Source organism: Coregonus lavaretus, assembly GCF_964263955.1.
Source record: "Coregonus lavaretus genome assembly, contig: HAP1_SCAFFOLD_550, whole genome shotgun sequence".
NCBI lineage: Eukaryota > Metazoa > Chordata > Actinopteri > Salmoniformes > Salmonidae > Coregonus > Coregonus lavaretus.
The window spans coordinates 125,001-147,059 of record NW_028162133.1 but is presented as its reverse complement, the minus strand read 5'-3'; the positions used below and the strand labels follow the sequence as shown (position 1 = coordinate 147,059).

General features: G+C 45.4%; 1 protein-coding gene across 1 annotated transcript in view; it reads left to right on the top strand.

Annotated features, from left to right (window-relative positions):
* Positions 1-22,059, top strand: part of LOC311116505 (sushi, nidogen and EGF-like domain-containing protein 1) — a gene marked incomplete at its 5' end in the record, with an annotated part of 43,531 nt that overhangs the window by 16,442 nt on the left and 5,030 nt on the right. Inside the window, 13 exons of the mRNA XM_084191593.1 lie at positions 895-1,038; positions 2,402-2,575; positions 9,951-10,064; positions 10,549-10,662; positions 11,167-11,283; positions 11,461-11,555; positions 14,007-14,217; positions 14,623-14,806; positions 15,401-15,513; positions 20,768-21,046; positions 21,238-21,355; positions 21,664-21,746; positions 21,882-21,980. Coding sequence (XP_084047719.1) covers positions 895-1,038; positions 2,402-2,575; positions 9,951-10,064; positions 10,549-10,662; positions 11,167-11,283; positions 11,461-11,555; positions 14,007-14,217; positions 14,623-14,806; positions 15,401-15,513; positions 20,768-21,046; positions 21,238-21,355; positions 21,664-21,746; positions 21,882-21,980 — 1,845 coding nt within the window. The remainder of the gene's footprint in view (positions 1-894; positions 1,039-2,401; positions 2,576-9,950; positions 10,065-10,548; positions 10,663-11,166; positions 11,284-11,460; positions 11,556-14,006; positions 14,218-14,622; positions 14,807-15,400; positions 15,514-20,767; positions 21,047-21,237; positions 21,356-21,663; positions 21,747-21,881; positions 21,981-22,059) is intronic.

The window sequence follows — 22,059 nt, the reverse complement described above, 5'->3', positions numbered from 1 at the left end:
CTCTCTCTTTCTCTCTGTCCCTCAGTATCAATCTCTTTCTCTAATGCACGCACGCACGCACGCACGCGCACACACACACACACACACACATACATTATGGTTAATGTAAAATTTGCTCATATTCATGTTTTTAGTAGGCCTGTACTGTCATAAAACATCCTCTTTGGGTGTGTCCCACATCCTTCTTTCGAACTGTGTCCCACATCGCTTTCGCGCAACTGCTTGCACAATGCTACAGCATGCTGGAGTGGAGTCCGCCATTGCAGTCATCCCCTGTACAGCATGAAGCAGTGACTCGTTTTAGCAAAACTCACAATCACTTTCTGTTGATGAAGCCCTTTAATGTTTAATTAGATGAACCAACTTCAAACACAAGCATGCGTGTACACACACACACACACACACTCACATATCCTGCTAATCTGGAATTCATGCTAATGGTGTGTGTGTGTGTGTGTGTGTGTGTGTGTGTGTGTCTGTGTGTCTGTGTGTGTCTGTCTGTGTGTGTGTGTGTGTGTGTGTGTATGTGTGTGTGTCTGTGTGTGTGTGTGTGTGTGTGTGTGTGTGTGTGTGTGCGTGTGTGTGTGTGTGTGTGTCTGTGTGTGTGTGTGTGTGTCTGTGTGTGTGTGTGTGTGTGTGTCTGTGTCTGTGTGTGTGTGTGTGTCTGTCTGTGTGTGTCTGTGTGTGTCTGTGTGTGTGTGTGTGTGTGTGTGTGTGTGTGTCTGTGTGTGTCTGTGTGTGTGTGTGTGTGTGTGTGTGTGTGTGTGTGTGTGTGTGTGTGTGTGTGTGTGTGTGTGTGTGTGTGTGTGTGTGTGTGTGTGTGTGTGTGTGTGTGTGTGTGTGTGTCTGTGTCTGTGTGTGTGTGTGTGTGTGTCTGTGTGTGTGTGTTCCCAGGGAGGCCAGATCCATGCTCCTCCAACCCCTGTTTGAACGGGGGAACATGTTTCCACTACATTGGGAAGTATAAGTGTGAGTGTTCTGGGGCCTTCAGCGGGAGACACTGTGACATCAGCAGGGGATCAGCACACTCCACAGCAGGTCAGAACACACACACACACACACACACACACACACACACACACACACACACGTGCACGTTAAAGCAGTCTATTTTGTGGGTTCACTAGCACCCTGAGACACTGGCTTTAGACAATGGGGTCAAGATTTCACTGGGAAGAAAGAAGTGATAATCCCTCACTCACTCAGCCGATATTGAAACAGCTCTCTATCATTGTAAGATAATCATAGCATTGCCAAAGCCACATAGACTACGTATGAAACGTGAAGTAAAGACGTGTTAAACCCTGAAACCCTGAAGTGTTTCTGCTGACTGGGGGGGACAGGGCACGGCTACATCTGGACAGACAAATGCACATCTCTGTTACTATGACTGTGCCATTGTAGTGCAGGGTAGATCACATCTCTGTTACTATGACTGTGCCATTGTAGTGCAGGGTAGATCACATCTCTGTTACTATGACTGTGCCATTGTAGTGCAGGGTAGATCACATCTCTGTTACTATGACTGTGCCATTGTAGTGCAGGGTAGGTCGTCCTCTTATTGAGACTGTTGCTGTAGTGTAAATGGTTGACCTTGGCACTGTTTCATTCTGAGAGTTCATTCTATTGTTGTTGTTGTTGTTGTTATTGTTGTTGTTGTGTGTCTACGTTCCAGATATGGACTGTGTTGTAACTGTGCGTCTATTGTAGCTGTGTAACTGTTATTCTGTGATGTTGCTGTAGCTGTGTCGTTTCTGTAACTGTGCCGTTGCTGTAACTGTGTCGTTGCTGTAACTGTGTCGTTGCTGTAATTGTGTCGTTGCTGTAACTGTGCCGTTGCTGTAACTGTGTTGTTGCTGTAACTGTGTCGTTGCTGTAACTGTGTCGTTGCTGTAATTGTGTCGTTGCTGTAACTGTGTTGTTGCTGTAACTGTGTCGTTGCTGTAACTGTGTCGTTGCTGTAATTGTGTCGTTGCTGTAACTGTGTTGTTGCTGTAACTGTGTTGTTGCTGTAACTGTGTCGTTGCTGTAACTGTGCCGTTGCTGTAACTGTGCCGTTGCTGTAACTGTGTTGTTGCTGTAACTGTGTCGTTGCTGTAACTGTGCCGTTGCTGTAACTGTGCCGTTGCTGTAACTGTGATGTTGCTGTAACTGTGATGTTGCTGTAACTGTGTTGTTGCTGTAACTGTGATGTTGCTGTAACTGTGTCGTTGCTGTAACTGTGTCGTTGCTGTAACTGTGTCGTTGCTGTAACTGTGTCGTTGCTGTAACTGTGCCGTTGCTGTAACTGTGTTGTTGCTGTAACTGTGTCGTTGCTGTAACTGTGTCGTTGCTGTAACTGTGCCGTTGCTGTAACTGTGCCGTTGCTGTAACTGTGTGGTTACGTATCTATGTCTTCCAGACCTGGACTGTGGTCCCCCCCTGCAGGTGAAGCATGCAGAGCTCCAGTTCTCCTCCACGTCTCCAGGCTCCATGGCGCTGTACGTGTGCCACCCAGGATACACCCCCATGCCCAGGGCCACCCAGAGCATCTGTGGGGGGCAGGGCGCCTGGAGCCAACCCCCTGTCTGTCAGGGTCTGTATACAGTAATACACCACATGGCACCAAGTGTGTGTGTGTGTGTGTGTGTGTGTGTGTGTGTGTGTGTGTGTGTGTGTGTGTGTGTGTGTGTGTGTGTGTGTGTGTGTGTGTGTGTGTGTGTGTGTGTGTGTGTGTGTGTGTGTGTGTGTGTGTGTGTGTGTGTGTGTGTGTGTGTGTGTGTGTGTGTGTGTGTGGTCTAATGGGTTCTTCATTGGTATTTACTGTAACTTTTCGGGGGGGTTTCTAAACAACACAGTCAGTCAGTTACTTGGTGGTCTCAGCAGAGAGCTGAATGGCAATGGAAGATATTGCATTGGCAGAGAAAGACAGATTTAATTAGGACAGTTTCACTGTCAATCATCTTTTAAAAGGAAATCTAAGCTGTGTCCCAAATTACACCCTATTCACTATATTTTATTTTATTAATTTAACCTTTATTTAACTAGGCAAGTCAGTTAAGAACAAATTCTTATTTACAATGACGGCCTACCCCGGCCAAACCTGGACGACGCTGGGCCAATAGTGCACTACTTTACATACATAGATAGATGGTGCCAACAGACACGGCAGCTCTGCTTCTAGCTCCTAAGCAACTTCGCAGTATTTTATTTTTTTTTAGTGTTATTTCTTACATTATTAGCCCGGAAGGTTTTTTGTGTTATTACATACAGCATTACGAACAGGAATACGACTTTCCCGAATTGGATCCTTTGTTCGTACCACCCAGGGCAGTTTAACTTATCCCAGAGGCTGCTCCAAGACGCCGCCGCCGGTGGAGAAGAGGTATTCGGAGTGGACTTCTAGTCCGACTCAGGAGGCGTGCACAGCATCCACCGCTTCGGAGTATATTACTCGCTAATGTTCCGTTTCTGGACAATACAGTAGACAAGCTCAGGGCGAGGATCTCCTTCCAGAGAGAAATCAGGGACTGTAACATACTCTGTTTCACGGAATCATGGCTCTCTCGGGATATACCTTCTCCGTCCACTCAGCCAGCTGGGTTCTCAGTTCATTGCGCAGACAGGAATAAAGAACTCTCCGGGAAGAAGAAAGGTGGGGGTGTATGTTTCATGATTTAACTATTCATGGTGTGATTGTGATAACATACAGAAATTCAAGTCCTTTTGTTCACCCAACCTAGAATACCTCACAATCAAATGCCGACCGTATTACCTCGAGAGATTTCTCTTCGGTTATACACTACCAGTCAAAAGTTTGGACACACCTACTCATTCAATGGTTTTTCTTTATTTTTACATTGTAGAATAATAGTGAAGACATCAAAACTATGAAATAACACATATGGAATCATGTAGTAACCAAAAAAGTGTGAAACAAATCTAAATGTATTTGAGATTATTCAAATAGCCACCCTTTGCCTTGATGACAGCTTTCACACTATTGGCATTCTCTCAACCAGCTTCATGAGGTAGTCACCTGGATTGCATTTCAATTAACAGGTGTGCCTTCTTAAAAGTTCATTTGTGGAATTTCTTTCCTTCTTAATGCAGAAGATAGCCCTATTTGGTAAAAGACCAAGTCCATATTATGGCAAGAACAGCTCAAGTAAGCAAAGAAAAATTACAGTCCATCATTACTTTAAGACATGAAGGTCAGTCAATACGGAACATTTCAAGAACTTTGAAAGTTTCTTCAAGTGCAGTCGCAAAACCCATCATGCGCTATAATGAAACTGGCTCTCATGAGGACCGCCACAGGAATGGAAGACCCAGAGTTACCTCTGCTGCAGAGGATACGTTCATTAGAGTTAGCAGCCTCAGAAATTGCAGCCCAAATAAATGCTTCACAGAGTTCAAGTCACAGACACATCTCAACATCAACTGTTCAGAGGGGACTGTGTGAATCAGGCCTTCATGGTCGAATTGCTGCAAAGAAACCACTACTAAAGGACACCAATAATAAGAAAAGACCTGCTTGGGCAAGAAACACGAGCAATGGACATTAGACCAGTGGAAATTTGTCCTTTGGTCTGGAGTCCAAATTTGAGATTTTTGGTTCCAACCACCGTGTCTGTGTGAGAAGCGGTGTGGGTGAACGGATGTTCTCCGCATGTATATTTCCGACCGTAAAGCATGGAGGAGGAGGTGTTATAGTGTTACGACCCTGCCTTACACAGGAAGCGGCACAGGTCCTAATCCAGGCACTTGTCATCTCCCGTCTGGATTACTGCAACTCGCTGTTGGCTGGGCTCCCTGCCTGTGCCATTAAACCCCTACAACTCATCCAGAATGCCGCAGCCCGTCTGGTGTTCAACCTTCCCAAGTTCTCTCACGTCACCCCGCTCCTCCGCACACTCCACTGGCTTCCAGTTGAAGCTCGCATCTGCTACAAGACCATGGTGCTTGCCTACGGAGTTGTGAGGGGAACGGCAACTCCGTACCTTCAGGCTCTGATCAGTCCCTACACCCAAATGAGGGCACTGCGTTCATCCACCTCTGGCCTGCTGGCTCCCCTACCTCTGCGGAAGTATAGTTCCCGCTCAGCCCAGTCAAAACTGTTCGCTGCTCTGGCACCCCAATGGTGGAACAAGCTCCCTCACGACGCCAGGACAGCGGAGTCAATCACCACCTTCCGGAGACATTTGAAACCCCACCTCTTTAAGGAATACCTGGGATAGGATAAAGTAATCCTTCTACCCCCACCCCCCCCTTTACTCCAACCCCCCCCCCCCCCAAAAAAAAAAAAAAACACATTGTAAAGTGGTTATCCCACTGGCTATAAGGTGAATGCACCTATTTGTAAGTCGCTCTGGATAAGAGCGTCTGCTAAATGACGTAAATGTAAATGTAAATGTTATAGTGTGGGGGTGCTTTGCTGGTGACACTGCCTGTGATTTATTTAGAATTCAAGGCACACTTAACCAGCATGGCTACCACAGCATTCTGCAATGAAATGCTATCCCATCTGGTTTGCGCTTAGTGGGACTATCATTTGTTTTTCAACAGGACAATGACCCAACACACCTCCAGGCTGTGTAAGGGCTATTTTACTAAGAAGGAGAGTGATGGAGTGCTGCATCAGATGACCTGGCCTCCACAAAACCCTTGAATGAGTAGGTGTGTCCAAACTTTTGACTGGTACTGTAGTCACAGCGGTGTATATTCCCCCTCAAGAAACTACGCTGGACTTTATTTTATGCTGAGGCCGCATTTATTGTAGCTGGGGATTTTAACAAAGCAAATTTGAGGAAAACGCTACCGAAGTTCTATCAACACATTGACTGTATTGCTCGCTTAGGAAAAACACTAGACCACTGCTACTCGCCTTTTCGAGATGCCTACAAGGCCCTCCCCCGCCATCTCTTCAGCAAATCAGATCACGACTCCATTTTGCTCCTCCCTTCCTATAGGCAGTAACTCAAACAGGAAGTACCCATGCTAAGGTCTATTCAACACTGGTCTGACCAATCGGAATCCATGCTTCAAAATTGTTTTGATCACGCGGACTCTGAGTCACCTTGCCATTTAACCATGGCAAGGTGACTGGGAATATGGTTGAATACAAACAGTGTAGTTATTCCCTCCATAAGGCAATCAAACAGGCAAAACATCAGTACAGAGAAAAAGTGGAGTCGCAATTCAATGGCTCAGACACGAGACGTATGTGGCAGGGACTCCAGACAATCCCGGATTACAGAGGGAAAACCAGCCACGTCGCAGACACCGACGTCTTGCTTCCGGACAAGCTAAACATCTTCTTTGCCCGCTTTGAGGATAACACAGTGCCACCAACGCGGCCCGCTCCCAAGGACTGTGGGCTCTTGTTCTCCGTGGCCAACGTGAGTAAGACATTTAAGCGTGTTAACCCTCGCAACGCTGCTGGCCCAGACGGCATTCCTAGCCGTGTCCTCAGAGAATGCGCATACCAGCTGGCTGGAGTGTTTACGGACATATTTAATCTCTCCCTATCCCAGTCTGCTGTCCCCACTTGCTTCAAGATGTCCACCATTGTTCCTGTACTCAAGAAAGCAAAGGTAACTGAACTAAATGACTATCGCCCCGTAGCACTCACTTCTGTCATTATGAAGTGCTTTGAGAGGCTAGTTAAGGATCATATCACCTCTACCTTACCTGACCATGACCCACTTCAATTTGCTTACCGCCCCAATAGATCCACAGACACTGCAATCGCCATCGCACTGGACACTGCCCTATCCCATCTGGACAAGAGGAATACCTACGTCAGAATGCTGTTCATTGACTATATTTCAGCCTTCAACACCATAGTACCCTCCAAGCTCATCATTAAGCTAGGGACCCTGGATCTGAACCCCGCCCTGTGCAACTGGGTCATGGACTTCCTGACGGGCCGCCCCCAGGTAGTGAAGGTAGGAAACAACACCTCCACTTCGCTGATCCTCAACACTGGGGCCCCACAAGGGTGCATGCTCAGCCCCCTCCTGTACTCCCTGTTCACCCATGACTGCGTGGCCAAGCACGCCTCCAACTCAATCATCAAGTTTGCAGACGACACAACAGTAGTAGGCCTGATAACCAACAATGACGAGACAGCCTACAGGGAGGAGGTGAGGGCCTTGGGAGTGTGGTGCCAGGAAAATAACCTCTCCCTCAACGTCAACAAAACGAAGGTGCTGATCGTGGACTTCAGGAAACAGCAGAGGGAGCACGCCCCTATCCACATCGACGGGACCGCAGTGGAGAAGGTGGAAAGCTTCAAGTTCCTTGGCGTACACATCACTGACAAACTGAAATGGTCCACCCACACAGATAGTGTGGTGAAGAAGGCGCAACACCACATTTGGCTTGTCCCCTAAGACACTCAGAACCTTTTACAGATGAACAATTGAGAGCATCCTGTCAGGCTGTATCACCGCCTGGTACGGCAACTGCACCGCCCGCAACCGCAGGGCTCTCCAGAGGGTGGTGCGGTCTGCCTAACGCATTACCGGTGGCAAACTGCCTGCCCTCCAGGACACCTACAACACCCGATGTCACAGGAAGGCCAAAAAGATCACCAAGGACATCAACCACCCGAGCCACAGCCTGTTCACCCCGTTATCATCCAGAACGCAAGATCAGTACAGGTTATAATGTTAAATAACCATCACTAGCCGGCTACCACCCGGTTACTGAACCCTGCACCTTTAGAGGCTGCTGCTCTATATACATAGACATGGAATCACTGGTCACTTTAATAATGTTTACATATTGCTTTACTCATCTCATATGTATATACTGTATTCTAGTCTACTGTATTTTAGTCAATGCCACTCCGACATTGCTCGATCTAATATTTATATATTTCTTAATTCCATTCTTTTACTATTAGATTTGTGTGTATGTTGTGAATTGTTAGATACTACTGCGCTGTTGGAGCTAGGAACACAAGCATTTCGTTACACCCGCGATAACATCTGGTAAATATGTATATGTGACCAATAAAATATGATTTGATTTAGTAAAGTCCTACGGGCCCTGGTCAAAAGTAGTGCACTAAATAGGGAATAGGGTGTAATTTGCGACTCGTCTCTAAATCTCACACTGGCCTGTTTGGTTTAGTGTACTCAAATGTTTGTTTGTTTATGTAGAGATCAGTGAGTGTTTGTCCCAGCCCTGTCTGAACGGAGGGACATGTAGGGACAGGGTGGCAGCCTGCCTGTGTGAGTGTGATGAAGGCTTCAGATTACAGATAAAAAAAATGTTTTAACTGGATGATTACTTCTTGGATTACTTTAAATAAAAAAAGTATGTTTGGGCAAATATACACATTTCTGTTTTCTCAACAACGTTCAATTCAGCATTGAAAAAAGGTGCAAGTTGAAGTTTGTTCCACCTGAGCGAGTCTGACCACAAGTCAGAGACCACTACGAAGACACACCAAATGATGACCACCAATCAGAGACCACTATGATGACACACCTAATGATGACCACCAGTCAGAGACCACTATGATGACACACCAAATGATGACCACCAATCAGAGACCTCTATGATGACACACCAAATGATGACCACCAGTCAGAGACCACTATGATGACACACCAAATGATGACCACCAATCAGAGACCACTATGATGACACACCAAATGATGACCACCAGTCAGAGACCTCTATGATGACACACCAAATGATGACCACCAATCAGAGACCTCTATGATGACACACCAAATGATGACCACCAGTCAGAGACCACTATGATGACACACCAAATGATGACCACCAATCAGAGACCACTATGATGACACACCTAATGATGACCACCAATCAGAGACCACTATGATGACACACCAAATGATGACCACCAATCAGAGACCACTATGATGACACACCAAATTATGACCACCAATCAGAGACCACTATGATGACACACCAAATGATGACCACCAATCAGAGACCACTATGATGACACACCAAATGATGACCACCAATCAGAGACCACTATGATGACACACCTAATGATGACCACCAATCAAATACCTCTATGATGACACACCAAATGATGACCACCAGTCAGAGACCACTATGATGACACACCAAATGATGACCACCAATCAGAGACCTCTATGATGACACACCAAATGATGACCACCAGTCAGAGACCACTATGATGACACACCAAATGATGACCACCAATCAGAGACCACTATAATGACACACCTAATGATGACCACCAATCAGAGACCTCTATGATGACACACCAAATGATGACCACCAATCAGAGACCACTATGATGACACACCAAATGATGACCACCAATCAGAGACCACTATGATGACACACCAAATGATGACCACCAGTCAGAGACCAAATGATGACACACCAAATGATGACCACCAGTCAGAGACCAAATGATGACACACCAAATGATGACCACCAATCAGAGACCACTATGATAACACACCTAATGATGACCACCAATCAGAGACCTCTATGATGACACACCAAATGATGACCACCAATCAGAGACCTCTATGATGACACACCAAATGATGACCACCAATCAGAGACCTCTATGATGACACACCAAATGATGACCACCAATCAGAGACCACTATGATGACACACCAAATGATGACCACCAATCAGAGACCTCTATGATGACACACCAAATGTGTTTGATGGATCCTTTTTGTCCTCTTCTAATGCCTCTTAAGGGGAAAGTAATCCAAAAGTAACTGAAAGTAATCAGATTACGTTACTGAGTTTGGATAATCCAAAAGTTACGTTACTGATTACAATTTTGGACATGTAACTGTAACGGATTACATTTAGAAAGTAACCTACCCAACCCTGTATGTGTTTCTGGGCATGCTTGTGTGTATGTTTATAAGTGTGTGTGTGTGTGTGTGTGTGTGTGTGTGTGTGTGTGTGTTTTCATGTCCTCTCAGATGTGGATGAGTGTCTGTCGGAGCCCTGTAAACACGGCGGAACATGTGAGGATCAGCCTGGATCCTACTCCTGCCACTGCCAACAGGGCTTCATGGGACAGGACTGTGAGATTGGTACGGAACTCACTCTCTCTGGGGCCGTGTGCATCAAATGTCTCGGAGTGGCAGCGCTGATGTAGGATCAGGTCTCCCCTGTCCATGTATCTTTTAATTCATTATGATCTAAAAGTCAACACTGATCCAAAATCAGCACCTCCTATCGAGACGTTTGATGCATACGTTCCCTGCTCTCACGTTTCTCAACTGATGGAGAAATAACCCTTAGTCTCGGGCTGGGTAGGAGCCTAGCGGTTAAAAGGTTGGGCCAGTAACCGAAAGGTCGCTGGTTCAAATCCCCAAGCTGACTAGGTGAAATCTGTTGATGTGCCCTTGAGCAAGGCACTTAACCCTTAATTGCTCAGGATAAGAGTGTCTGCTAAATGACTAAAATGTGTATCATTTTAAGGAGTTTTTTTATACTTAGGTACACTATCGGCCCACATAATCTCAGCTGTATTTCCAGTTGTATCCCTCCAGTTACTGAGCGTTGTCTCTCCAGAGAAGGACAGGTGTGAGTCCAACCCCTGTCTGAACGGCGGTGTGTGTCGAGGCTACAGGAAGAACCACCTGTGTGTCTGTAAAGAAGGGTTCTTTGGGGACCACTGCCAGTCACGTGAGTAGAGCTACACCGGTGGCGTCTGAAATGGCACCCTATTCCCTGTACAGTGCACTACTGTTGACCAGGGCCTATGTAGGGAATAGGGTGCCATTTCAGTGGAGGCTGGTGAGGGGAGGACGGCTCATAATCCCGTGTAGCTCAGTTGGTAGAGCATGGCTCTTGCAACGCCAGGGTTGTGGGTTCGATTCCCCAGGGGGGGTCAGTATGAAAAAAAATGAAAAAAAAGTATGCACTGGATAAGATGGTCTGTTAAATGACTCAAATGTAAAATGTGAAATGGAACAGAGAGAATGGAACGGCATCAAAACAGCTGGAAACCAAGGAAACCACGTGTTTGATGTATTCGATACCATTCCACCGATTCTACTCCAGACATTACCACGAGCCCGTCCTCCCCAAATGAAGGCGCCACCAACCTCCTGTGGTGCCATTTGGGGACGCAGTCTCTTGTAACAGAACATCACATCATGGTGATGGCTGGTCTCTGTCTCCCCCTAGTGGAGAATCCCTGTGTACTGCAGCCGTGTGGGAACAGAGGCCTCTGCCATAGCAACAGGAGAGGGAACTACTGCTGTGCATGCAGAGTGGGACACACAGGCAAGGACTGTGAGAGAGGTGAGAGTCAATCGCGTTCAGCTATCTTATCTACTATCAATTATCTTTATTGGTGTTTGATTCAAGAAACCCGTAAAATTCAATAGAAAATCAATAAATTAATTAATCAATTAATCAATTTACCAAGTCTATTCTTTGTGGTAGAAATAACCAATTCTACGTTACCACTGTTCCCAGACCTGTTGCCTCCCTCTGGTCTGCGTGTGCTACTGGTGGAGGAGGATGAGGTGGTGCTGCGCTGGGACCTGCCGGACCCCTCCTCTCAGAGCCTGGTCAGTTTAATTCATACGTTACTTATTTAACCCACTGAGGTCAGAATACCTCTTTCACCAGGGAGACCAGAGCGCTATACTACAAAGCTAGATCAATGAGTTAGACAGATTACTTTTGATAAGCGATTCATTACACCGTGCCCATTTCAAGCTTATTTTAAAGAATATATATATATATGTTGTTTTAGAATATTCAGACAAGTCAGCTGGCTAACTCATTTTATCCTAACGTGTGGTACAGGCTCTAGTCTAAAGTAGTGCACTATATAGGGAATAGGGTGCCATTTGGGACACATCAGGAAACCTTTAACCTTGAATACCTATTCATGGGTTGCACCTCCGTCGCTCGGTTGCGTCGTTGCCATTGTTACTGTATCAACATTCTACAGATGCCGCAGCATGTCTTCCTGAACGGGGGGCTGACTGTTTCTTCACAATTACACTACCTGGGAACGCAATGACATTGCTAAAGTCGACAAATAATTAGCAGAAAACAACTTTGCCGTCATTGTGATGTCGTCAAGTTTACTTTAGAGAGATTGCAATGTTGCCATGAGCTAGCAAAGTTTTTTTTCAGAAATAGCTAGCAATGCTAACGTTAGCTAGCTAAAATATCAGTGCTCTCCCCTCAATCTTAGATACAGTTGAAGTCGGAAGTTTACATACACTTAGGTTGGAGTCATTAAAACTCGTTTTTCAACCACTCCACAAATTTCTTGTTAACAAACTATAGTTTTGGCAAGTTGGTTAGGACATCTACTTTGTGCATGACACAAGTAATTTTTCCAACAATTGTTTACAGACAGATTATTTCACTTATAATTCACTGTATCACAAGTCCAGTGGGTCAGAAGTTTACATACACTAAGTTGACTGTGCCTTTAAACAGCTTAGAAAATTCCAGAAAATGATGTAATGGCTTTAGAAGCTTCTGATAGGCTAATTGACATCATTTGAGTCAATTGGAGGTGTACCTGTGGATGTATTTCAAGGCCTACCTTCAAACTCAGTGTCTCTTTGCTTGACATCATGGGAAAATCAAAAGAAATCATCCAATAAAATAATTGTAGACCTCCATAAGTCTGGTTCATCCTTGGGAGCAATTTCCAAACGCCTGAAGGTACCACGTTCATCTGTACAAACAATAGTACGCAAGTATAAACACCATGGGACCACGCAGCCGTCATACCGCTCAGGAAGGAGACGTGTTCTGTCTCCTAGAGATGAACGTAATTTGGTGCGAAAAGTGCAAATCAATCCCAGAACAACAGCAAAGGACCTTGTGAAGATGCTGGAGGAAACAGGTACAAAATTATCTATTTCCACAGTAAAACGAGTCCTATATCGACATAACCTGAAAGGCCGCTCAGCAAGGAAGAAGCCACTGCTCCAAAACCGCCATAAAAAAGCCAGACTATGATTTACAACTGCACATGGGGACAAAGATCATACTTTTTGAAGAAATGTCCTCTGGTCTGATGAAACACAAATAGAACTGTTTGGCCATAATGACCATCGTTATGTTTGGAGGAAAAAGGGGGTTGCTTGCAAGCCGAAGAACACCATCCCAACCGTGCAGCACGGGGGTGGCAGCGTCATGCTGTGGGGGTGCTTTGCTGCAGGAGGGACTGGTGCACTTCACAAAATAGATGGCATAATGAGGAAGGAAAATTATGTGGATATATTGAAGCAACATCAGTCAGGAAGTTAAAGCTTGGTCGCAAATGGGTCTTCCAAATGGACAATGACCCTGAGCATACTTCCAAAGTTGTGGCAAAATGGCTTATGGACAACAAAGTCAAGGTATTGGAGTGGCCATCACAAAGCCCTGACCTCAATCCTATAGAACATTTGTGGGCAGAACTGAAAAAGCGTGTGCGAGCAAGGAGGCCTACAAACCTGACTCAGTTACACCAGCTCTGTCAGGAGGAATGGGCCAAAATTCACCCAACTTATTGTGGGAAGCTTGTGGAAGGCTACCCGAAATGTTTGACCCAAGTTAAACAATTTAAAGGCATTGCTACCAAATACTAATTGAGCGTATGTAAACTTCTGACCCACTGGGAATGTGATGAAAGAAATAAAAGCTGAAATAAATCATTCTCTCTACTATTATTCTGACATGTCACATTCTTAAAATAAAGTGGTGATCCTAACTGACCTAAGACAGGGAATTTTTACTAGGATTAAATGTCAGGAATCTTGAAAAACTGAGTTTAAATGTATTTGGCTAAGGTGTATGTAAACTTCCGACTTCAACTGTAGTTAACTAAAGTTACACTGCCTCGAAAGTCAACCTGGCGACATTTGAAATATAATCGTGTTTCCAAGCCACAGTAATGCACTTCAGCACCTATTGAGACTGCATTGAGTAGAAAGCTCTCCTGGGCTTCAGTCCTTAAAACGAACGTTCAAAACAATATTGTGACGAAACGTGCAACCCATGAATAGGTCAGTGGCTTCGCTGTGACCTACGCCCCTCTGGATCTCCTGGACCGCGGCAGTGGAACCAGGAAGACGGACTTCCTTGACAAGAAGCAGTCCACCTATCAGCTGCAGGGCCTGGTGCCTGGCCTGCTCTACAACATCTCGACCTTCTCTGTGAAACGAAACACCAACAGCAACGATATCAGCCAGCCAGCCGTCGCACTCATACGCACCAGTGAGTGGACTGTGACTGCTTCAGTGCAGTGACAATGTCACTGTTTTATGTATACAGTAGTTTAGAATATGTGGACTATTTGATATGTGTGTGTGTGTGTGTGTGTGTGTGTGTGTGTGTGTGTGTGTGTGTGTGTGTGTGTGTGTGTGTGTGTGTGTGTGTGTGTGTGTGTGTGTGTGTGTGTGTGTGTGTGTGTGTGTGTGCGTGTATACTGACCTGTGTGTGTGTGTGTGTGTGTGTGTGTGTGTGTGTGTGTGCGTGTGTATACTGACCTGTGTGTGTGTGTGTGTGTGTGTGTGTGTGTGTGTGTGTGTGTGTGTGTGTGTGTGTGTGTGTGTGTGTGTGTGTGTGTGTGCGTGCGTGCGTGCGTGTGTATACTGACCTGTGTGTCTCTCTCTGTGTCAGGGCCGCGGCGGGCTGATCAGCTGCAGGTAGTTAACGTATCGTCCTCCCAGGTATGGCTGAGGTGGCTGGTTCAGGCTTCTCATCATGCTACTGTCAGCCAGGTGCGCCTCTCCCTGGTCCCCTGGGACGGTAGTGGAGTTCGCACCGCCCTGCTCAACACCAGCACCATGGAATATGCCTTCAGGTTCTGCTCCATTCAACACCATTATCACTAGGTTTCTTGGTCTGTCCACTGGGGACTTGGAAAGACTCATGAGACCATAGGCCTACTGGTCTAATGCCCATGAGGGGGTAGTCTGGGCAGAGCATGATGTATTTGGTGGTGGTGACCCAAAAAGAGTTGAGAACCACTGATTTACAGCCTGCAATACTGATTATGTCCACTAGAAGCCACTGTATAACTATCACATAGTATTACTTTCTAGATCAGTGGTTCCCAACCTTTTTCGGTTACTGTTCCACCAACTGAATTTTGCTCTGCCCAGAGTACCTCTGAAGTACCCCCTCTTGCATTTTACCAGTAGGCCTATGGTCTCAAGAGTCTTCTCAATAATCCCCTGTGGATAGGCCAAGTACCCCCAGGGTTCCTAGGACCCCTGCTTGGCAACCACTGGTCTAGGGCACTGTCTGCACCGCAATACACATGTTATCCAGTAGAAGGCGCTGTGAAGCCAATGCTGATAAATCTCCATAGACCGTAGCAGGTGAGATTATGTTATTTTTTTAGTCATTTTGCATGACTGGGATTTCTGTCTGTGTGTGTTTCTTCCCTCCTCAGCTCTCTGCTCCCTGGCCAGATGTACACAGTGGATGTTCTAACTCAGAGCGGGATCAGACCAGACGAGTTACCCTCCACCAGTCACTCTGCTGGGCCGCTGCAAGTCTGGACCAGTATGTCATCATGTCTCATACATCAATCAATCAATCAATCAGTCAGTCAGTCAATCAATCAGTCAGTCAGTCAGTCAATCAATCAATCAATCAGTCAGTCAGTCAGTCAATCAATCAAACATTTTTTTTTATAAAGCCCTTTTTACATCAGCAGTTGTTACAAAGTGCTTTACAGAGACCCAGCCAAAAAAAAACAAAGAGCCAGCAAGGCCGAAGCAGACACTCAATGAACCTCAGGAATTCACTATGCATTCGTTAAGCATCTGGAAACATCCCCATCCTAACATAGATAGTCTTGTCTCCATCGCAGAGGGATTCATTATTCATTAATTCACCTGAGACAAGACACTTAAAGATGACCACTCTTATTAGAAAATGTGATCAGGATCAACTGTCAGGATCAGGATCAACTGTCAGGATCAGGATCAACTGTCACGATCAGGATCAACTGTCAGGATCAGGATCAACTGTCACGATCAAGATCAACTGTCACGATCAGGATCAACTGTCACAATCAAGATCAACTGTCAGGATCAGGATCAACTGTCAGGATCAGGATCAACTGTCAGGATCAGGATCAACTGTCAGGATCAGGATAAACTGTCACGATCAAGATCAACTGTCAGGATCAGGATCAACTGTCAGGATCAGGATCAACTGTCAGGATCAGGATCAACTGTCAGGATCAAGATCAACTGTCACGATCAGGATCAACTGTCACGATCAGGATCAACTGTCATGATCAGGATCAACTGTCAGGATCAGAATCAACTGTCAGGATCAGGCTCAACTGTCACGATCAAGATCAACTCTCAGGATCAGGATCAACTGTCACGATCAGGATCAACTGTCAGGATCAAGATCAACTGTCAGGATCACGATCAACTGTCAGGATCAAGATCAACTGTCAGGATCAGGATCAACTGTCAGGATCAACTGTCAGGATCAGGATCAACTCTCAGGATCAGGATCAACTGTCAGGATCAGGATCAACTGTCAGGATCAGGATCAACTGTCAGGATCAAGATCAACTGTCAGGATCAGGATAAACTGTCAGGATCAGGATCAACTGTCACGATCAGGATCAACTGTCAGGATCAGGATCAACTGTCACGATCAAGATCAACTGTCACGATCAAGATCAACTGTCAGGATCAGGATCAACTGTCAGGATCAAGATCAACTGTCAGGATCAGGATCAACTGTCAGGATCAGGATCAACTGTCAGGATCAGGATCAACTGTCACGATCAGGATCAACTCTCAGGATCAGGATCAACTGGCACTTTAATTTCCATGACTGATCAAAACTAGTTTTCTCATGGCTCTCTCTTATCGCTCTGCAGCTGACATGGTGAGCAACATGTTTGGAACGTCGAATCGCAATAAAATCACAGTATCGAATCGCAATACATATTTATAGGTTGCGCTTCCGTCATCTGGTCGCGTCGTGCCGTTGTATTGAACGTTCTCAAGCTGCTCTCTACCGGCGGCACCATAGTGGTGCCCTGAAGGGGTGATACGACCAGTCATTCTGGACGGAGGCTGACTACTGTTTAGTCTGAATTACACTATAGTGCCTGGAAATACCATGACGTTACTAAAGTAGTCAAATATTTAGTAGGAAACAACTTTGCCAGCATTATCATGTCGTCAAATTTACTTTACATCAAAATGATAACTAAAGGTTTTCCTAATAATTATTTGCCTCCTTATGAATGGCATTGTATTTCCAAGCCACTGTAATTCAATTAGGAAGAAATCTTCATCCGCTCTCATTGATGATGCATTGAGTAGAACGCTCAGTCAGGCATCAGTCCAAAATGAACGTTCAAAACAATATTGTGATGAAACATAAAACCATGAATAGAATCGTGAGAATCGTGAGAATCGTGAGAATCGTGAGAATCGTAATCCATCTAGTGATAATATCATAGGTCCCTGGCAATGTCCAGCCCTAAGGAATTCACATCTGTTGACCGTCTGTTGACCGTCTGTTGACCGTCTGTTGACTGTCTGTTGACCGTCTGTTGACCTTCTGTTGAGCATCTGTTGAGCATCTGTTGACCATCTGTTGACCGTCTGTTGACCGTCTGTTGACCTTCTGTTGAGCATCTGTTGACCGTCTGTTGAGCATCTGTTGACCGTCTGTTGAGCATCTGTTGACCGTCTGTTGAGCATCTGTTGACCGTCTGTTGAGCATTTGTTGACCGTCTGTTGACCATCTGTTGAGCATCTGTTGGCCGTCTGTTGACCGTCTGTTGACTGTCTGTTGAGCATATGTTGACCGTCTGTTGACCATCTGTTGAGCATCCGTTGACCGTCTGTTGACCATCTGTTGACCGTCTGTTGATCGTCCGTTGACCGTCTGTTGACCATCTGTTGAGCGTCTGTTGACCGTCTGTTGACCGTCTATTGACCGTCTGTTGACCATCTGTTGAGCATCTGTTGACCATCTGTTGGCCATCTGTTGACCATCTGTTGACCATCCGTTGACCGTCTGTTGACCGTCTGTTGACCGTCTGTTGACCGTCTGTTGGCCGTCTGTTGGCCGTCTATTGAGCATTTGTTGACCGTCTGTTGAGCATCTGTTGACCGTCTGTTGAGCATCTGTTGACCGTCTGTTGAGCTTCTGCTGACCATCATCACACAAGACACAGTAGCTGCTCAATGCGATCAAGATGAACTGTCAGGAATCAAGATCAACTGTCTGCGATCAAGATCAACTGTCAGACTTGTATCACTGCATGCACACAGAGTTACAATGACCTAGGATCCTAGTATATCCCCTCACTGTGCTGGTGTAACACAGTTGGAAATGCATCCCTTGTTTATTGTGAGTTTCACCTAATTTGATCCTATCCTGAAAACTTTAACAATCTTGTCTTTATTCCTTCCATAGGGTCTAAACTAGAGGTCTTCACGGGTCCAAAAAGTTGGACCCGTTCTGAAATGGATCCGTGGCTTTAACACCAGACCTGATATGCATAAATACATTTTCTAAAAACCGAGACCCGTCAGACCCAATTCCGAAAAGTACCGTGGAAAACAGACACAAACAGACCCGTGCTGGTTCGGATCTGAGAGACCCGTTCAGATCCAAGAGTAGAAAGAGAGAGAGAAAGAAACCTCCAACTTGGGCCAGCGCCATCAATAAACAAGCCATATTGGCCAAATAATCCACAGTTCCGTGTCCTTAAAAACTGCCTATAACAAATTACCAAAAAAAACGATTTGTTGTGTTTTGTTGTGTAGGCTAGCATATGCAAAACTGTAGTCTATTGTTTTATTGGTTTTTTACTTTCCTAAAACAATAATTGTCCACCTCACGGTTCAGCTGTCGGAGAGTTGAGCGCTAAATTGCATCAGGGCATTGCATGCATATAGGTCTGTAGGCGTCCACTGTATGAAATTCATATAAAAACATATATATTAAAGGCAGACAAGCATCGTCCTCGCCCTAGAAAGAGAGAGAAAGGCCGGCGACGTGTTCCCAACGTCAACATGGACGTCTTTATCCCTGTCAGATAGGCTGCTACTGCTATACAGATATAGGCGTACAGAAGGAGGCAAATTCTTACATTTTCTATCAGAATATATTTGATAAAGATAAGCATTATATTGTTAGATTAAAGGAGTGACTCCGGTAGGCCTGAAACACTCTTCCTCACCTCAAGTCCAACTGTGGGAGTCAGTTGGAGCGCCGGTGCGTACCGCTTTCATTGGCCTGCAGTAGCTAACCCTAATAATAGTAACACCTCACCAAACCTTCACAAGAGTTGCTTAACTTTATTAAGGTCATATCTAAAGCAAGTCAAGTCATTGTTTACAGGGAAAAATACGAGCAGGATGTTATATCGCGGCAAACACAGGATTACAGTATTTTTGGCCAAAGACAATGGCTCAACAGAATATAAAAAAAACACTTGAGAACCGGTTTAAACCTTCACAAAAGTTTTGAACAGGCTAGATTGCAGCAATTACCAAGAAAGGGTAGTGCCTAAGGTACGCAACAAATGACAGCAATAGGCTAATTATATTTATTTTACAGAAGGATACTTATAACCTATCTTAAACTAAATACGGAGCACGCAATTAAAAAGACAGATCAAACTTTAATTTAGCCAACGAAAATGTCTCAACAGAATGAAACAAAACACGTTTAGCATATTTAAAGAACTGGTTTAGATGATTAAATAGACCTACAATAATAACAATGATATACAAGAATAATAATGATAAAACGAATTATTATAAATACGAAAAAAATAAATAAATAAAGTTACAAATAATAGCCACACCACACCAAACCTTCACAAAAGTTGCTTAACTTTATTAAGGTCATATCAAAAGTCAAGTCATTGTTTGAACAGTCCAGGTCTATATTGCAGCTGTTCCCAACAAAGGCGACTGCCTACCTTCAGGCCTACCCAACACATGACAGCAATAGGCTAATGCTCTTTATTTAACAGGCCTGCTTGTAACCTTAAACTGAATACGGAGCACAAAATTAAAAAGAAAATGTATCAATATAATGAAATGAAACACTTTTTGCATAGGCTATTAAAATAACTGTTTTAGATTATTAAATAGGCCTACAATAATAATAATAATAATAATTATAATAATTATAATAATTATAATAATAATGGTTTACAATAATAATAATGAAAAAAACAATTCATAATACGAAAATAAATAATAAAAGGTAGAAAATGAAATCAAACCTGAATAGCGAGTTGCTCCATCTGGCTTCACCGACGTTCTTCTCTTTCTCCACTATAATATAAAAACGTGTCCTCGAGGACATTCCCCTCGTCGGCTTCTGTTCACTCTTTCTCCTCTAACTTTAGTTTTGCTTCGATGAAAAGGCCAAGGCTTCTCTCTCTCTCTCCCCCCTCAGCAGCACGTGAGGTGAGCAGCCAGTAACAGTTTCAGCTGGACGTTTTATTGAGCTGCAATTGGCTGACACGGATAACGAGCTTGCACAGTTCTCATCACACAAACTAAATGAACAGAGTCATCAGGTCCAGTCGGGTCCAGTCGGGTCCAGTCGTGTCCCATTGGGGTCCAGTCGGTAAATCAATTTTAATTGCACATACCCGAGACCTTTGGCAATTATGTCAGACCCGAATCAGATCCGAGACAAAAGTCTGAATTTAGGACCCGGACCTGGGTTCTGTAGGACCTCTAGTCTGTTTCTATCAGCAGACAGACAGACTGTCCTCTCTGTGCCCCCCCCCCCCCTCCCCTAGGACCCCTCCCCCCTCAGAACCTGTCTCTGTCCCATGTGACCTCCAACTCTGCCCAGGTGACGTGGGACCGCCACCCCAGGAACCTGCCAGACGGCTTCGTGGTCAATGTGACGCGAGGCCTGAGCACCCGGAGTCGCTTCCTACCCAATGGGAAACTGCGGACGTATACCCTGAGAGAGCTTTCCCCGGGGCAGCACTACCACCTAGCCCTCGTGGCTGTCAGGAACACAGGACAGGAACAGATCCACAGTGTACCACAACACCTGGCCTTCACCACGTGTGAGTGCTCTGCTCCCACCCCGTGCCACAGGCTACTGCTCTACACCTGACTTCTGCTTAGAGCCCAGAATGAGACAGGAACCAACTCGAAACGTCTACCATCTAGGACTGTCGTTTTGACTGGTTTCAGTCTGAAAGCTTTCCTTTACCGCTACCTATGCAACTAACTTTTTTAACTTTTTCTGGACCAGTGCCGATGGAGGAGCGATGGGGAGGGAGGACGAGGGAGAGCCAGGGAACCCTAGCCCCGTCTGAACCCCAGGACCTGGGGGTGGCTGCAGAGAGAGAGAACTCTGAAGAGATGCCCAGGTGAGTGAGTGAGTGAGTGAGTGAGTGAGTGAGTGAGTGAGTGAGTGAGTGAGTGAGTGAGTGAGTGAGTGAGTGAGTGAGTGAGTGAGTGAGTGAGTGAGTGAGTGAGTGAGTGATTGAGAGAGAGAGAGAGAGAGAGAGAGAGAGACAGTAGGGGGGTTAGGTTATTAAGACTGTGAGACACTAGAGCAGTGTTACACTGCTGAGTTGTAACCGGACTATTTAGTGCTAACTAGACAAGGTTGGTTCTCTCAAGCTCTATCTGTCTGTCTCTGTTTAAGCTTCGGACATCTTTTGTTCTCTTCCAGATACACAGAACTGATTGATGGAAGGGGGAGGATAACTGCTAAGTTCACTAGCCTGTCCAGGAAGACCCTCAGACACCGCACTAGTAAGTACTGTCGTAACCCCTGTATGGCACAATGCAAAACAGCATCTTTAACTATGGGCAGTCAGCGTGATGGTGTGAACTTTGTGCATGCCAGTATATCTACCTCTTAGAAACAGTAATATTCTTGCCTTGCAGAGCCTGAGCCTCCTATTCAGTTAGAGAGGAGGGAGGAGACAACGAATAGAATCAGCCTTGCACTAGAGAGGAGGGAGGAAGAGGAAGGTTCCAGGCCTGGTAGGTTCTGTGTTCTCTGCAGCAGGACAGATAATCAACGAGAAATTGGCTGTAGGGCTCTGGTCACACTTTCTGTTTG